Consider the following 18,004-nt stretch of genomic DNA (forward strand, 5'->3'; position numbering starts at 1 on the left):
CAAGATGCATTCTAAACATTCTACTTAAGAGTCAGATTTCTGCAGCTGTAAAATTAGGATTTCACTTCAGGGTCCTTAGCATGTAACTCCAACAATTTAAGTGAAGCAAGGTTAAAAATGGGTATGTGAACTTGCTTATTTGACATACTAGTGACCATACAAGCTCACACATAAACCACAATAAAAAGTTATCTTGAAAAATGCTAGTTCAAAAAACGGATTACTCCTTTCCTCAACACTAATGTTAAACAACAAAGAATAGAAATTCAGCTTTAATTAAATGTTACTATTTTATTTGTGAAAAAACTACAAGCAGAATTCATAAATAGACATTTCTATTTAAAGCAGGAAAATGATAAAGTGGCTTCTAATAACAGTCGTGCACATGCCGGTAACAGGAATATATTAACATCTTTTATTTGCTAGACAAAGAGCAGTGTCCAATATAAATTTCCCGAAAACATTTAAGACCTGTGAATTTTTCTGACCAGTTCACAAAACCACCATTGACACTTTTAGCATGAAGATTAAAAACAAACCTAACAGGACTGTCAGCTCTAAAGACTTTACAGAGCAGAAAACTTCCAAAAGCGTTATACAAGCTGTCTTTCTGGGCAAATGAAAAATATAGCTCGTATAATACATTAACATAAAAATCCACAAGATAAAATTATGTCTTGACATACTTAAACAAGCATTCTCTATTTGTCTCCAAACAAACAAAGCTAAAGAAATAATGTAACCATCTTTACACAGTAAATTAAGGTTACAAGTCATACACAAGAACAGAACTGCTTGCGCATTAAAAACTGTTCAGCTCCATTGTCATATTCTAAATGTTGGCTCTTAAATCATTTTTCCTGGTTACATACAAGCAAAGGTTATTATAGTCAGCAATTAATAAATTTTCAATAATTTACGTTTACTGTTGTTTAAAAAGTAGACTCAGAATGATATTGATAAGGCCGGTGGAAGTGTCTATCAATGAATATATAATTACTGACCAATTTTAAAATCTGGGGTTTTTGTAAGCAAAATTCTTTCAATTAAAATTGCTCATCTTAAATGCTTTTTACTGTTCCCTTTGCATGACTATGTCCAACTGAGCAAGTCAGGCAAGCTGTTGTGTGTATGGGTGTGCACGCACATGTGTGTATGTGAAGTGTAAAAATTGAAACTTGCAAAATGTTAACACTGTGCTTTTTCCTCGCCTGCTCTCTATGCCACTGGCAACCGAGCGCTTCTGGCCCTTCCTCTATACTAGTGTTTAAAACATGCTCTCCAACTACCATATGGCAAACTGAAATGCAGATAAGTGAAAGGAATTCCATTTTAAGACATCATGCTACTTTTTAAGGGTACTGTCCATCACAGGGGAAAGTAGAAAAGCAGATTGACAACGCAACAGCTAAAAATGCGGCCCAAGAAAGTTTGAATGCTTAGCTGACAATTTCAACCAAATGCAGCTTCAGTCAGTCCACTTGTGCCAAAGATAGATTTGCATACTTTTCACCTAACGAGCTAACATATCACAGAGGCACACGTTAAGAAAAAGAAAAGAAAACCCAAAGAGGATTCCACTGAATTGGTAAGCCAATGAGTAGCTCATTATCTTTAAAGCTTTTACCACCTAATCTACGGGCATATTTCACTGGGCGCAACCCAGTAGTTCACTGGGCACAACCAACCCACCCCAGCTGCTGTGCAACATTTAAATGGCAGCCCACAAAAAGAGGAATGGAGGATGCAGAGCAACAGTGCTCGGTGGGTGGTGTTTGCCATGTAATTTTCTCAGCATTCCACATTGCATTTTTCTCCCCTGCACCAAGGCCCTATTCTACAGAACCACTGAAGGAAAGACACCATTTGTCTACACAGGTGCACTCCCTCGCCCACAGAACAGGTCTGCTGGAAAGCGCCCCAATGCACACAAGCCTAATTCATTCTGGTTCATTTTATTTAAAAAACTGTGCAAAATACACACATCTGGGACTAAGTTCAAACATCTCTTTAAAAATTAAATTTTTTCTCCAAAAAATAAATATGGCTGACCAATTTACCCTCCCTGAGATCCTTTAAAGGAACAGCAAAACTTGGAAAAGGAATGTCTTTACAATATCATATCAATGTTAAAAAGATGGACCAATGTGGACTACTAAAAACTACAGATAATATTGTGTTTCAGGAGCTTATGAGAATCATCTGGTTTTCCTTTGGTTCTTTTTTTCTTTTTCAATAAATACTTTAACAATAGGATTTCAAAGAACAAAAAAAAATTAGATACAAGAACAATTTAATAAGGAACGCACCTTGTTCAGAATCAAACTGCAGCTGCAAAGGCACTGCTCTGCTTCTCCACTGCTTGAGCAGAGTTGGTTTATTCAGTTAAGCATAGGCTAAAATTTAAAATTGATACGAAAGGAGCTTGTGTCTGCTAGTTAAAATTGAGCTGACAAAATGCAACAATTTCATTGCCTCCACACAACAGAAATAATTTCTATTTTTCAAGCAAGTAATTAGTATAGTAATTGTCTAGCACCAAGTTCTGGCAAGTGGCCCTTTGAGCATAAACACCCACACTGTATCTGTTTTGATAGGAAAGGTTGCTGAAATTACAGCAAAGCACTCTGGGTCGCCTAAAAAAACCATACACAATGAGAACTTGAAAGTTTGTTGCTGTTTTAAAACAAAACAGTGTTCCATCTCTCCATTCTAGTGTTTTCAGCAGGGTGCCACACAAGCTAGGTAAAACTGCAACACATCTCCAATGGGGCTGGATGGAAGTTGACATCAGAACAGCTGTCTAGCAAGAATCAAAATCACTCATCATCCAGTTGCTCCCTTACCAGTATGAAAAAGTTCTTCACACCTTCAGCTTGCATGGCGGGATTATCTAGACATGTCTAAACAACAAAAAGCCCAAGACATCTCACTAGGTGACAGGCTGCTTTTTTTTTTAAATCACTCTGAGGATGCACAATGAATTAGTTAAAAACAAAACAGCAGAGAGATAGATGTGAAAGATTTGCATGGAGAACAAGCCATATGACATCAGATCACGCAGTAGCTCTGTTATACTAGCTGGGTGGAGAACAGCCGGCATCTTTAAGGCTCCCTTTTGCTCTAAACAATAAATACCTCCTGCCCCCACAAACATTGAAATGTTACTCCCATAACCGATACAGATCTGGATGATGGCTGGTTACAGAGCACCACACTCACATGAGGCAGGTTATGCAAAACTAGGCAATGTTAATGTGTAGCCGTCTTGTACATTAATACTGGGCATTCTGAAACAAGCATGGCTCATGGCCGTTAAAATGTGTACATTGCCATAGGACAAGGCTGGAGATATATTGTTGTTAGATATTCTACTAGGAATGCGAGTGACTTGGAGCACCTTTTAGATTTCAAAAACAGAACAGAAAATAAGAAAATAGACATCTATCTTTGTCCGGTACTCTTCAGCCAAAGCACAAGAAGGAAGCCAGGTCCTGTTTCGGTTTGAACCTTCAGGAACACTCTGTTCATTTATAGTTCCGGTTCAGTTTCAGCTCTTTCCAAAGGGCACTCACTGTCCCAGATCTTAAATTGTTTCGCTTCACAGTGTTTCAAGCACCAGCGTTTCCATGTATTGGTTTCAAATAACCCTATATATATATTTTTTATTTTATTTTATTTATATATATATATATTTATATATTTATATATAATTTATATCAAAACTGATAGTACACAGTATAACTGGAAGAAGAAGGGGGAACTAAAGTCAAAACAGGATATGCTGAATAAAACAAGGATGGAGTTTGTGGATGCAATAAATAAAGAACTCTCCTACAGCCCTTTCCCTCCCACTTACCTCACATTTCCTCACCCCCAAAAACAAACAAAAAGGTTGTGATGTTCATGGAAAAACTTGTGCACAGCAGATTTATAAAAAAGTAGAGTCAAGAGCACATCCAATTATAATGATTGTTAGGAAAATCATATAAAACAATGGAATACATAAGTGTCAAAAAGTTATTGTCAGGGTGCGAAATTCCTTGCTGGCCAGATGCCCACAGCCAGTACAAATAATCCTGGTGTCATCTGTTAAGAGGCGATGTCCAAAAAAACACGAAGAGGCAGAAGAGATGGAAGCGGCACTGGAGTTTTCCCTGGATGACTACAGCCTAGTGGACAAGTGGAGTGTTTGAATTTCATACCCTGATTTCATAAGTTTCCCACAATTCCATGTGCAATTTCAGAAAGATTCGTCATTGACTGCGGACATGTCGCCCTTTGGCGTAGAGGAGCGAGACGAACCCTTGTCTGTGCTCTCGGATCCCGAGCTGCTCTGATTCTGCTGTTCTGATCCTGCACTGGAGGTCACTGTCGATGATGATGTGGAGGAAGAGCGAGTCTTTTCTTTAAAGTCTGTGATAATTACTGTGACATTTCCCACTGTGACTGCCAGCTGCTGGGCAGTACTTCTGTCCACGTTTTTCAGTCTGGGCCTTAAATTAAAGAGAGAGACACATTATAAATAACAGATGAGCCTTCTGTTACAACGTTTTTCTCAACTAGCTTACAAGGATCCCTTCTAAAGGGAGTTGAGATCCAGCCCAATGATGAATGAACTTATACTGAACAACAAGACTGTTCTTCCTCCCCACCACCACCACTGACCTTTTGCTCTTTTTAAAATGCTCAGTCCATCAGCATGCTCAATCCTCAGAATGCACGTGTGGCTGAGGAATAAATTCTTAAGAGGTTTGCAGAGGTGGGAAGTTATCCTTTATTCCACTCAGCCACAAATAACAGTAAAAACAGAGTTACAGAAGTATTGAGAAAGCCTCAGGGTATCTTCCTGGATACAAGAATTTCATGCTTGGAATTCATCATCTTCTAGTGTGCCCCAAAGCTGTGACTTTGCAATACTAAGCCACAAAAAAAGCATCTGAAAGAGGCACTGTTATTTGCATAGAGAATTTCTGTCATTCAAACACCACAGGCACCAGCACAACTTGGTGCCTTTTTGCAATGGCTGACAATTTATAGAAAGAAGCAGCACAAACAGCCCATGTAGAAAACTGTTCAAATAGTCTCTGAATATGGCTACTGAAAACAAGCCCAAGAAATGCACATGGTTTGCAGAAGCAGACCAATAAAAAGAATTGGCATTGTATTTTAAATTCAAGGACCCTTTTCATGTTTTGCATCACGCTTTTGCGCAGTCATTAAGCCAGCAAATAAAGCACAGACTGCCACTCACATGAGTGCCTGTAACCACTTAGGGTTCTTTAGGCCACAATACCTCTACTTAGTGGAGAAATAATACAATAATAATAATAGTAAATTTTAATTTATATCCCGCCCTCCCCGCCGAAGCAAGCTCAGGAACTGAAAGCCAAATCAGTTCCCTAACTGGGAGGCTCAAAATTCCCTGCTGTTGTAACTAAAGAACCAAAGCAGAGCAATAAAGAAGACCTTAAAAAAACAAATGCCTGGTTAAAAAAACACAAAAAAACTAAAGCATTCACTCCACAAGATTAAGGGGTTGTACTTCCAAGGCCAAACTCTGAACAGTGAGCTGGCTTTGATGTACAGGAGTTTATGTAGCTTTAACCAGAAATGTTATATGAAGAGGAATGTCAGGCAGGTCAATTCAACGTCAATCTTAATCCAACACTGGCTGATCAACAGGACCCAGAACTGGCCTTCTAACCACCCCAGTGCAAGAAATAGTGGTAGATTTGGCAAACACTTCCTTGCAAGAGAGGACTAGCTTGAACATTGGCTTCAAAACCTACATGCGGAGGCATTCTTTTTTTCAATTCAATATGGCAGGCTTCAAAATGCTTACCCAGCCTACAACCACATGACAAGCCATAAGGGAGATAGTTCTGTGTCTTCATTGGTGCATGCATCTCATCTTATTCAGAAGACAACTTTCCCAATTGCTTTCCTTTTCTAACCTTTAACCTTGAGGTCTACTCTTACCACGCTCATTACAGTAGGGTAGAAAAAGACTAAAACCTCATGCAGCAAGAGACTTTGTGTACTTCGATGAGAACTCCAAGATACCCAGAAATTAATTTAGTTTCCACTGCTTCTTGGCTTAAATGCTATCTCTAAATGCCCTAATAAGGTGTGGGTTTTGTTTTTTTTTAAATCAGTTCATGAGAAAGATAATGAGACAGATGTAACCTGGGTGTGTGCTATACTTTATTCCCACATACTATCAAAACATAGTTGTCGTAAAGAAGCAAAAAATACAGTCCAAACCAGAGAAAGGCACATAATTCCATTTTCCTTCAAGCCCTATGGTACTTGAAGAGCATTCAATTCTTCAAGGATTATAAACAGAAGGAATATCCAGGGTTGCATAATACTAAAAATATTTTCATCCTCTTACTCTACAACTGCCAAGTAGAGTAGCTTTGCATTAAAGGTAAACTTCAACAGTAGCCATGCATAGCAAATTAGAGGCAGGAAAACTCAATTTACCGACTGCAACCTTCGGTAAATGATGCAAACTCATTGGTGGAGTTGCTACAATTCGGACTGCATTTTTTGCTCCAAAGAAAAGGCCAGGGGTGAAAAAAGAAGTTACTGTCAAGTGTGGTTCTACTCTCTTGTTCTCTCTGACAGGGGCTGCTGTAATGGTAACTAGGAAATGGTATTGCCCCAAGTGCAGATCAACAGAAAGGAGGCTTCCCAGATATTACAGGACCTGCATTTGAATGGGAGGAACGGAGCAAAACATAAAAACATGGACACTTACTGTTTGATCAGAATGCCAGAATTCAAAATATATGCACAGTGCATCAAAGTACAAAAAAGCCTTACAGAAACACAACTTATGTTTTCCATTCTGTTGTTAGATCCAAAGCAGGCTGCAGGAGGAATCCCATAAGGATAGCCTAGCAAGATCATCCCTAACCTGGTAGCCCAGGAATGCACTTGACCCAGGCTGCTTTGTTATTAATCCAGATTCTGTATTTATTATCCAACAGAGATTCATAAGCTTAAACCTTATGCATTTGAGTTTAGATCAGTTCTAGTTACAATGAAAGTACTGTAGAAAAATGACAGTGTTTGGCATTAGGCAAACTCTTGTGTCTCCATTCATTACACTTTTGAAAAGAAAAAGGTTCAAGAACACTTTCTACTAGATTTAACACTACAGAACTGGAAAAGACATGTGATCCAGCCATCCTTATTCTCCACCCCCACCCCCATGACTTAAGTACCGTATTTTTTGGTCCATAAGATGCTCTGGACCATACGACACACCTTCCCTCCTGGGGGGCGATCCGCTGCCTCCGCCTCCGATCCCGGCGCTTCCCCCGCGCCTGCCTGCCTGGCTCCAGCTCTGCTTCCAGCAAGCGCTGGGATCGCTCCACGCTGCCCCCACTGCAAACCCAGCGCTTCGCAAGCGCCGGCTGCGGAGGGGGCAGCGTGCTTCCTCCGTGCCTGTCCGCCTGGCTCCAGCTCTGATGCTTAAAGCAAGCGCCGGGATCGGAGGGCAGAGGGAGCGATCCTGGCGCTTGCTGTAAGCGTCAGAGCTGGAGCCAGGCAGACAGGCACGGAGGAAGCACGCTGCCCCCTCCGCAGCCGGTGCTCGCGAAGTGCTGGATTTGCGGTGGGGGCAGCGTGGAGCGATCCCAGCGCTTGCTGGAAGCAGAGCTGGAGCCAGGCAGGCGCGGGGGAAGCGCCGGGATCGGAGGCGGAGGCAGCGGATCGCAGCCCCCCTGCCCCCGGAGGAAGGTACATCCTATGGTCCCTTCGCTCCATAAGATGCACACACTTTCCTCCCCACTTTTTTTTTGGGGGGGGGAGTGCGTCTTATGGTCCGAAAAATACGGTAATTCATTGGCTGGAAGGAAAAGTTAAATGCTCGAGATCACTATTCTGGAAGAAAATGCCTTCTCATACCATAAAGACGTAATCAGTCAGACCAAGAAGCTAACTGATGAAGACTATACTCAGGAAATTCTGTATTAAATTACCTTGAAGTGTGATTTGAATCACTGGTCTTTGTTGTTGTATTCCCGGACTGTATGCTGTTTGCTTCACTTGGTGGATCTTTCACAATATCTGACTTTGGTCTGAAAGAGAAGAGAAAACTGAATACTAGGAGGGTACTGTACTTTTAAAGAAAATAAGTTCTGGAAAATGGGATAACTAATATAATGGAGGGTGTGTATGTGTGTGTGTTTATACACACACAAAGCCAAAACAACAACAACAACACCTTGTAATGGTTACAACCCTCTCACCCATCAATAAAACCATAGGAATACTAGGAGAAGGGAAATTTCTTATAAGGTCCTATATAGTATCAATGTGCCTCTTCACTCTCAGCTACTCTGGGAAGAGGATAAAGAGTAATAAAAATTTAAAGCTGATGCAGCAGCACAGAAAGAGCCAAGTCACATGAATCAAGAATTGGTGGTAGTAAGAGAGGAAAGTGATTGGGGATCAAGGGGAAACTAAGGAGTCACTGGATATTTAAGGCACCTAGTAGGGATTTAAAACTAGGGAAATTAGGGGGGCACATCAGATTAGATCAACTGCAAAGGGGTACAAACTAAGAGGTTAGGAATTTCTAATTTGGATGGATGGCCCAGAAACATACTTAGTCTTCTTGTTGGTACTCTTCTTTATAACACTTTGACTAATTTCTTTTTCTTTGTCTGGCTTTTTCTCTTCCTGCTTTTCCACCTTCTCTTTCTTCTCCTTTTTAGGAGGTGGTGGGGTAGCATATTGCTGAGCAACTTGTTGTGCAACAAGCTGAGAATTTATCCTAGGTTTCCTATGATGTGAAAAGAAATAAAAAAAGGGATACTCATTGTCAGTGACTTTATTAAAACAAATGGCTCACTGCAGCAGAAGCATTAGCAAAACAAGTATTTCATCAAACAAGGAAGGTCTGGTGTTAAACCAGCAAAAGTGTTATGTCCACAATTTTAAAACGGCACTCTCTCACAAATGTTAACTTTTATCTTTCACACTGTCCAATTACTTTCCGAATAATTCTTATATATAAAATCAGGAACTCTGCAATCACTTCTTTTAGAAAAAGTCTCTTTAGGACCGAAATGACCACTCAGAACTGGAACTAGCTCATCTATGAAGTTAACCTTTCCATTTTCAAATAAACCAACATGTCTAGCAACCTGTACTACAGAAGACGTACAATTTTAAAGGTCTGGACATGAAAATATGCTGAAGAGGCCAGTGAAAGTCATGAAATCCACACCCTGTCTGTAGTTTGAAGTGTTATGCTAAATGACCCATGCTGCTTGTTCTGTTTCATCAAATGGACACTGGTAAATTGTTAAATACATAAAATAGAGTTAGTAATGTCTCATTCAACTGTAATTATTTAGAATAAATCCTTCTTTCCTAAAGCTGCAAGCCTGATATTCACAACAGAGAGACTGTCAATCAGAGCAAATCTAAAACAAATGGTACATTCAAAGTGTCTTTCGCAGTTATCTCTGTGCCAGACTCCCACTGGCACTGCTTCTCAATACTACTGTCTGCAACCTTCCACAATTACAAACCTGCAAGAACAAGAATGCAGCAAAACTGGAAGGTATTTTATTAAGTTCTGAATTAAAAGATGAACTTAAAACTGAGAATGGTCAGGCATGCACTATAACTGGAAGCCACTAGAAATCTGTAGTCCATTGGTCCAATTTACAATAGCCCCAAAAGTACCTGTATATGACACTGGAGATTTCTAACACTAATAGCATGTGCTGCAGCTGAGAGTATTATTTGGGCAAGGAGCACTAAGAGGATTTCTGTCATATAATGCATAGCAAAACACATTTTCAAGAAGGAAAAGGTAGCAGACGTAATGTATTTTTTAAAGGATCCCTTAGCTTCATGCTTAATTTAATTCATCAAAGGCACTGGTAATCAAAAATCATTGTTTGGATACTACAGTCTTTTCTAGCACTTCAAGAAGTTGGTGCCACTCAAGAGTAACTCAGATTTCTAAATCTTTTTTGTAATTGTGTGCTTGTTCATGTGCATGCCTGGAAGTCATAGTTGACTTCAAGCAATCCCTAGTGGGGTTTGGATGTTTCAGAGAGGTGGCTTGGATATTGCCTGCCTCTGTGCCCTGGCTTTGGTATCCCAAGGAGGTCTCCCATCCAAGTACTTGCCAGATCAGCCCTGTTTAGCTTCCAAGTTCTGATGAGACTGGGCTTGCGCCTGGGTTATCTAGCTTAGGGCAAAAGATTTCTATGTCTTTTAACATTTAACTATTTAGAGATGTGCAAGAATGGAGCACAAGAGAAAACCTCTTTTCATTCAAAATGTATTGGGAGAGTGATATCCTAATGTTCAGATTGCTTGAACCCATATTTTCATCATTCTTCCCTGTGCTGCTATTTTCTTCATTTCCAAGGGGCTATTTGCACCACTCCCCTTTCTAATCTAAACTGCACTTACATACTTAACTCACATACTTAATTTACATACTTAATTTAAAGTATATGTGAATTTTAAAATATATTTAAAAATAAATAAATACATGTAAATATTCCTCACTGCAATCAAGGAGACCAGGGCTGCTCCTTGATTAGGGTAAATTGGATTGTCCACTCCATACTTTGGAGGAGACAGAAAGACAGGTTGCTTACCTGTAACTGTAGATCTTCGAGTGGTCATCTGTGCAGTCACACTCATGGGATAGAGCGCCTGCGCCGATCCCCGAATCAGTACCTAAAAAGCCCGGGATTTTTTCGCGCTCGGCACCAGTGGGCATGCACAGGCGTCCCAGTATGCATGCTCGCCGGCAACAGCATAAGGATCCCACCAGTTTCTTCCTGACCGCTGGAAGCCCCTACTAGAGGGAGACCGTCAGCAGTGGGGAAGGAGGGCGGGTAGTGTGAATGCACGGATGACCACTCGAAGATCTACAGTTACAGGTAAGCAACCTGTCTATCTTCTTCATGGTCTCTGTGCTTCACACTCATGGAAAATTAGCAAGCAAGACATACCTGGAGGTGGGAAGATGGTCAACCAGAAGAGACAGCTTGCAGCACCGCAGCTCCCAGACAAGTCCTCTGCTGAGCATGCACATTCACAGCGTAGTGCTTCATGAAAGCATGCAGAGAGGACCAGGTGGCAGCCTTACAAACGTCCGTCAGGGAAACGCCTTTCAGGAACGCCACTGACGTCGCCAATGCTCTTGTAGAGTGTCCACGAATGGGCCCAGGCAACCGCTTCTTTGCCAACAAGTAGCACAGTTTAATTGTCTCAGTGAGCCACTTTGAAAGCCACTGTGATGAAATTCTGGAGCCCAACTTAGGAGCAGCATAAAAAACAAAAAGATGCTGGTCCCTACGAAAACTCTTGGAGCGACTCAAATAAAACAATAAGGCATGCTTAACATCCAAGGCATGCCACCTACGTTCCTCATCCGAGGAAGGTGCAGGGTAAAAAGTAGGCAACCAAACTTCTAACTTAAGGTGAAACTGAGAAACCACCTTGGGGAGAAAAGAAATATCAGGAGCTAACGACACTCCAGACTCCTGAAAAACTAGATATGGGTAGTCACAATGCATAGCCATGAGCTCCCCTGCACGGTGTGCCGATGTGATTTCTACCAAAAAAGCAGTTTTCCAAGACAGAAGCTGTAGCGAACATGTGGCCATTGGCTTGAAGGGACACCGAGTCAACCTGTCCAACACTAAAGTCAAGTCCCACAACTGTGGGGGTGATCTCGATGGAGGATGAAGCCTTCAAAAACCTCTTAGAATGAGGGTGTGCAAAAACTGAATGCTCCTCAACTGGCTCATGTAACGCAGATATTGCTGCCAAATAAACTTTAACTGATGAAAAGGCAAGGCTAGCATCCACCAGAGATAACAAAAAGTCAAAAATCACCGATAGTCCCACCCGTTGGGGTGAGACTGCAGGATCAACTAAAAACTGAAGAAACTTCTGCCACTTCCTATCATAGGAAGCACGGGTAGACAACTTCCTGCTGTTTAGGAAGACGTGTTGGACTCTGCTGGAGAACGCACAGGGTTGATGAACCACGCTGTCAGCGTCAGGTGAGGCACGTTGTGATGGAATACATGACCGTCCTGAGCCGACAGAAGGTCTGGTTCCACCGAAAACTGGTAGAAGACCCCCCTCCCTCGCAACTGGAAGCAAGATCAGGAACCAGTTCTGCCGAGGCCACCACGGTGTCACCAGGATGCAGCATGGCCTCTCTCTTGCAATTTTGTTGACTCTTGTCAGCAGTGGCAGAGGTGGGAACAGATATAGGAACCGACCTTCCCACGGGAACAACAAACCATCTCCCAACGACTCTGGATCCGTGCCCCCTCTGGAACAAAACAGAGGACACTTCCGGTTTCTGGCTGTGGCAAACACATCCACCTGAGGGTACCCCCGGAGCTGAAACACAGGTTAAAGGAAGCACCACTGTATCTCCCACTCGTGTGGGGAAGCTGCACAGCCTTCACGAACATGTCATGCTCCAGGCACTCCAACCACAGTTCCAGTGCTAATGCACAGAGCCGTCAAGAAACTGTCCCGCCCTGCCTGTTGATATAACACAGGGCAGTAGTATTGTCTGTTAGCAGGGCAACAACCTTCTCCGCCACCATGGGGCGGAAAGACCGAAGAGCAAAATGAACTGCCAGCAGTTCCAGGTAATTTATATGATAGTGAGTCAATTGCGAAGGCCAAGGGTCCCCCACACACAGAGAGTCCATGTGAGCCCCCCATCCCCACAAAGACGCATCTGTGGTGATTGTCACTGTTGTCGCAGGTAGGTGGAAGGGAGCTCCCTGACAAATGTTGTCCTTTGATTTCCACCACTGCAGTGTTCGGAATGTCACAGGTGGAATTACAAACCTCTCGAAACTGTTGAAGAAACCACAGTTGCAGGCCTCTCATCCTCAATTTCGCGAACAGCAGCATGCTTGTAGTCGCCGCCATCAGCCCCAGCATCCGCTGCAGCTGTTGCGCTGTGCCCCACTTCTGACTCTGTTAAAGATTGACAAGATTGATGATGTCCATCGCTCTCTGCTGAGGCAGAAAGGCGCAGTGAAGGTTCGTATGCAGCAAAGCCCCTATGAACTGAACTGTCCATGATGGAGTAAGATGAGACTTTTCCATGTTGACCTGCAGACCTAAGGTGTGAAGACGAAGAGTGGTGGTAATATGGCTGGACAGACTATCCTTCGACTCTGCCACAAGGAGCCAATCGTCGATGTATGGAAAGACGACTACCCCTTGAAGCCGAAGATGAGCAGCCACAACACTCATCATCTTGGTGAACACCAAAGGTGCAGTGGACAGACCGAACGGAAGGGCTTTGAACTGGAAGTGGTGGGAACCTACAGCAAACCGAAGGAAATGCCTGTACGTAGGATGGATGCTGACGTGAAAGTAGACATTCTTGAGGTCCAATGTTGCCATCCAGTCCCCTTGATTGATGAGGGGAAGAATTGTTTGCAGAGTGGACATTCTGAACTTCTGGTACAGAATAAACTTGTTCAGATTTCGAAGGTCCATGATTGGTCTCAGACCTCCATCCCGTTTGGGAACCAGGAAATAACGAGAGTAGAAACCTCCCTTTCTGGCCTCCCCTGGGACCCGTTCTATGGCTTGTTTCTGTAGGAGGTTGCTCACCTCCGCCAGCAGAGGTGGGGAAAGAGGTGTGGTGATTATTACAGATTGGTTCGGAACCTGAGCAAAGTCTATTTTGTAGCCTTCTGCGATGATGGAAAGAGCCTACCTGTCTGTAGAGATGGACTCCCAGGCTGGAAGGAATGGACGAAGGTGGATAGTTGAAAAAGTGGGGGCGGTGACGCGTGCTACCAGAAAGTCAAAGGCCCTGCTTTTGCGGGCGAGCACCCTTGGACTTGCCAGTGGTCTGAGCTGAAGAATAGCGGTTTCTGTTATTCCCCCTGTATGGAGACCTACTCTCAGGTTGGGCAGAGTGAGGTCTCCACTGTTGTTCTGGGGAGAATTTTTGGTATGGCTTCTTGGACCAGGGTTTATGCCACTGTTTCGGTTTAGTAGCCCTAGAAGAAGCCGGGACACCCAGGTTCCTGGAGGTCTTTATGCTCTTATCCATCTTCTGAAGAGCATTGTCCATGGTAGAGCTGAAGAGACCTTTGCCCTCGAAGGGCATATCTTCAACTAAGGCCCTGGTGTCCTGCTGAAGAGCCGTCGATCTGAGCCAGGAGTGGTGGCAGAGGCAGACAGCAGATGTGATGGTTTTTGCTGACACATCCACCATGTGCTTTGCTGCAGCCATTTGTTGTTGGCTACAGCAAAGCCTTCCTTCTGCAGCAGCTTAGCAGTGGACCTCTTCTCCTCGCTCAGCGAAGACAGGAGGGGAGTGAGTTGCTTCCACACAGAATATTGGTATCTAGCCATGCACGCAGCATAGTTAGATACCTTTACCCCCAACGCTCCAGCGGAATAAAATTTTCTCTCCACGTTGTCCAGCTTCTTTCCCTCCTTGTCCGGTGGGGAGGAGTGAGTCTTGCGTGCCTTAGATGAGGAGGATACAACCACCGAGTTTGGCTTAGGGTGGGAGAATAGGAATTCGGCACCAGCCTCTTGGACGCGATACATGTGGTCCAATCTCCTGGAAGACACAGGTGTGGAAGCTGGCTTCGCCAAGGGCTCCTTCACCGCCTGTAAGATGACCTTTGTAACAGGCAAGGCAACCGCCGTCGACGTGTCCTGCTGCATGTTGAATACGGTGTCGCTTATGACTGGCTGCGGTTGTGTCACCGAGAGAGAGAGGGAGTGTGCCATCCTTTTCACCAGGTCCCCATATGACTTCCGATCCTCCGATAGAGATATGGGAAGATCCTCGGCAGTATGCGACACTGGCGAAGGCTCCAAAGCTCTGTCCGGATCGTCGGTACCGACCTTAGAGTCCGACGATGAAGATTCCCTCCTCATTGAGTGTTCAGAAAGTACCAGCGTTGAAGCTCTCACAGGTGACCGAATCGATACTGACGACCGAGCCTGGACTTCTTCCACCATCACGCCACGTCTCTCAGGTGGGATTGACACTGATGCCGACGGATGTCGCCTAGAGTGCTGCGAAATCCTTGACATATGAGATGCCTCAGACTGTTGATCCTACGCAGCGAACTCACGAGGGGGGTACCATTGGTATGGAGGGTATGGGTAGGCATAGGGAGAAGGCCACTGGCGCTGATCCCACGATGGAAGCGGCAGGAAATGACGAACTATAGTAGTTGGTTCTAGCTCTCTCCGTCCCCTCATCTGCTTAAGTTCAATCAGTACCGAAGCTTCTACCTCTGAGATGGAGCCGCTGTCACTCCGACGAAGCGATCCCGATGAGTGGGAACGTTGGGTCAGGTCAATCTCGTGTTCTGACACCGATAAGCACAACGGCTGCGAAGCACTGCTTCTCAACACCGAAGGGCTGCGATGCGGAGACACCAAGATCTTCCTGGGTGAAGCAACCTGTGTCGATGCCGAAGCATCTTGAGAAGGGGAAGGAGTGCGGGACGATCTTTTCTTCTGCTTCTCCTTGGATTTCGCCTTCTTTGGTAGGGATGATCGGGTCCCCGAGTCATCCCTACGCTTCTTGGCCGGAGTATCCACTGACCCTTCAGAGGGCTGTTTTGTGGACCAACCTCGCTCGACTGGCATATCGGTCTGAATCGGTGATGTATCAGCTGATGTGACTGTCTGAGCCGCGGATTCCCCCATCGGTACCGATGGGCCCAATGCCATCTTCAACGGATAAAGTGCCGACTCCACCAGAGCGGCCAAAAGTCTCGCCGCACAATTCTTCCGAGTCTGCTTAGAAAAACTCAGGCAATGCAGACAGGAATCAACGTGGTGTCCCTCGCCCAAGCACAGAAGACAGAGGGAGTGGCCGTCGGGAGGTGCGATATTTTTTCCGCAGGAACGGCACCTCTTAAAAAAACCCCATCTTTCTATAGATGCCCAACAAAAAACCACACAGAAATAACTCTGAGGGGAAAAACGGGGGGGAAACGGAGCCCCAAAGGGCCAGGTCCCAACAATTTTTTTTCAACAACACTAACTTAACTAACTAACTAACTACACTAAGAAAACAACAAATGGGCTATACACAACTAGGAGAAATAATCCAAAGATTACTTTACCGATCGGGGACAAGAAAGGAGATCATCTCAGTGCAGCGGTCAGAAAGGAACTGGCGGGATCCTTGCGCTGGCGGCGGCAAGCATGCGTACTGGGACGCCTGTCCATGCCTGCTGGTGCCGAGCGCGAAAAAATCCCGGGCTTTTTAGGTACTGATTCGGGGATTGGCGCAGGTGCTCTATCCCTTGAGTGTGAAGCACAGAGACCACGAAGAAGATACAGTGGTTGCACTGATGTACTACGGCTGGATGGCTAAGGACATGGGCTGTGGCAGCTGCTCAATGCAAAGGAAGAAGAAACACTACATGACTGTTCTCACAGATTGGGACAACCACACTGTTTTCCCTCCTTTAACTGGATTCACACAAGGAGGGTTCGTAAAAGCTAATCTGTCCTGAGCCACACACCTTCCTAGAGATACTTCCAAATCCTCACCATCACGGCTGGATTGACAAGAGTTAAGGTTTGCAGTCCCAGCTCAGTCAAAAGACAGGAAGAGTTGACAGTGCAATTAGGAGATGATTACTGCCTTTGATTTTCGTGACTCCTGGATTAGGTCCTACTTGCCACTGCTCAAGAAACCTTACTAATCATCAGCTATAACAGACAAAGCCTTTGAATTTACATAGTCATAAAGAGCAGTACACACAAAAATTCTCATTTGCTGAGGGCAATCATAATTAGCTATCATCTTTTGCAAAGCAGACTGATTGGGCAATATAGTTTGATCACTGCAGATTATGTCCACAAAGCAATCTGCAAGAAACAAGAAATCTCTGAATAGCTGACACTACTCCTTTTACGTTATCCTAACCATACCAGATTGTGCTCGTGCTTAAAACAGAAGCTTTTCGTATAAAAATGATGTGAAGAACTACAGAAGTAAAAGTAGGAAAATAAGATTCAGATCTGTAATCACCCTATCACCAACTTCCTCAAACTTTTTTTGCCACTTTGTGAAACAATGATTTGCTTTCCTGGTGTCACATAGCAACTTGAATTACCAATACCATACATGAAATAAAACCCGGAGAATCCATAAAATGCCTAGCACAAGATCTGCTGTCTTTGTAGTATATGACAAAGATCAGCCTAATGAAACAAACTTTAGACAAAAACTGCAAAATGAAGCATACATCAACCAAATCAACAGCTGCTGGGGAATAATACAGTGAGCTGATGTTTACTTAGGTCAGGTTTGCCAACTAACTGTTTTGCCTGCAAAAAAGAAGTGCTTCAGTTGATCAGGCAGAGCAGCTTTCTAAAACTGCTTCATTCCCACCCACCCACCCCTTTTAGAGCACAAATGAATAGGCAGACAGGCTAGTAAATTTCGTTGTGGACTAGTAACAGGTGCAGAATTACAAACAAATGTGACTCATGTAGCTAAAGAAAACTACATTAATTTGCAAATACTTAAAAAGGACAACTCTCCTCCCCCCCTCCCCCACTTTGTGCATTTGATACCTAAGTGTTACACATCTTAATGTTATTGGTAAATCTGGAACTGGAGGGAAAGTATGCAGGAATGCTGCTAAAAGAAGCCAGGAGGGAAACTTAATAAACCTAGGCACAAGCAGCAATCTTGTTTCTTTAAAAGAACAAAAGCAAACTGTTTAACTAGGTACCTCACTAAAGCACTGGATTATGCAACAGAAGTAAAAGGCAGAAGTTCTTTATTTCAGAAAACTATATAAACTCAGTCCATATTTCTTGCAAATAAGAAAATAAAATCCCCAAGTGAATAAGCTAAATAAAAAACCTTCTAATCTAAAGTAAACAAAACTTTTCATCATAAACTGCATAATTATATTACTAAAGTTATAGCAGGTAAAGACTATATTTCTTAGAAAACAGG

At 43.5% G+C, this 18,004-nt stretch overlaps 1 protein-coding gene across 4 annotated transcripts in view; it reads right to left on the bottom strand.

Moving 5' to 3' along the window:
- Positions 1-271: 271 nt before the first annotated feature.
- The window catches only part of RYBP (RING1 and YY1 binding protein), an 82,556-nt gene continuing 64,823 nt past the window's right edge, over positions 272-18,004 (bottom strand). For 3 of the 4 annotated variants that reach the window (XM_060239553.1, XM_060239551.1, XM_060239552.1), the window contains exons 3-5: positions 8,624-8,800; positions 7,995-8,093; positions 272-4,496 (exon numbers count right to left, since the gene is read on the bottom strand). In XM_060239553.1, coding sequence (XP_060095536.1) covers positions 4,244-4,496; positions 7,995-8,093; positions 8,624-8,800 — 529 coding nt within the window. In that variant the 3' untranslated portion in view covers positions 272-4,243. The remainder of the gene's footprint in view (positions 4,497-7,994; positions 8,094-8,623; positions 8,801-18,004) is intronic. The other variant, XM_060239554.1, reaches the window with a different exon arrangement.

Source organism: Heteronotia binoei, chromosome 5 (genome assembly GCF_032191835.1).
Source record: "Heteronotia binoei isolate CCM8104 ecotype False Entrance Well chromosome 5, APGP_CSIRO_Hbin_v1, whole genome shotgun sequence".
Taxonomy (NCBI): domain Eukaryota; kingdom Metazoa; phylum Chordata; class Lepidosauria; order Squamata; family Gekkonidae; genus Heteronotia; species Heteronotia binoei.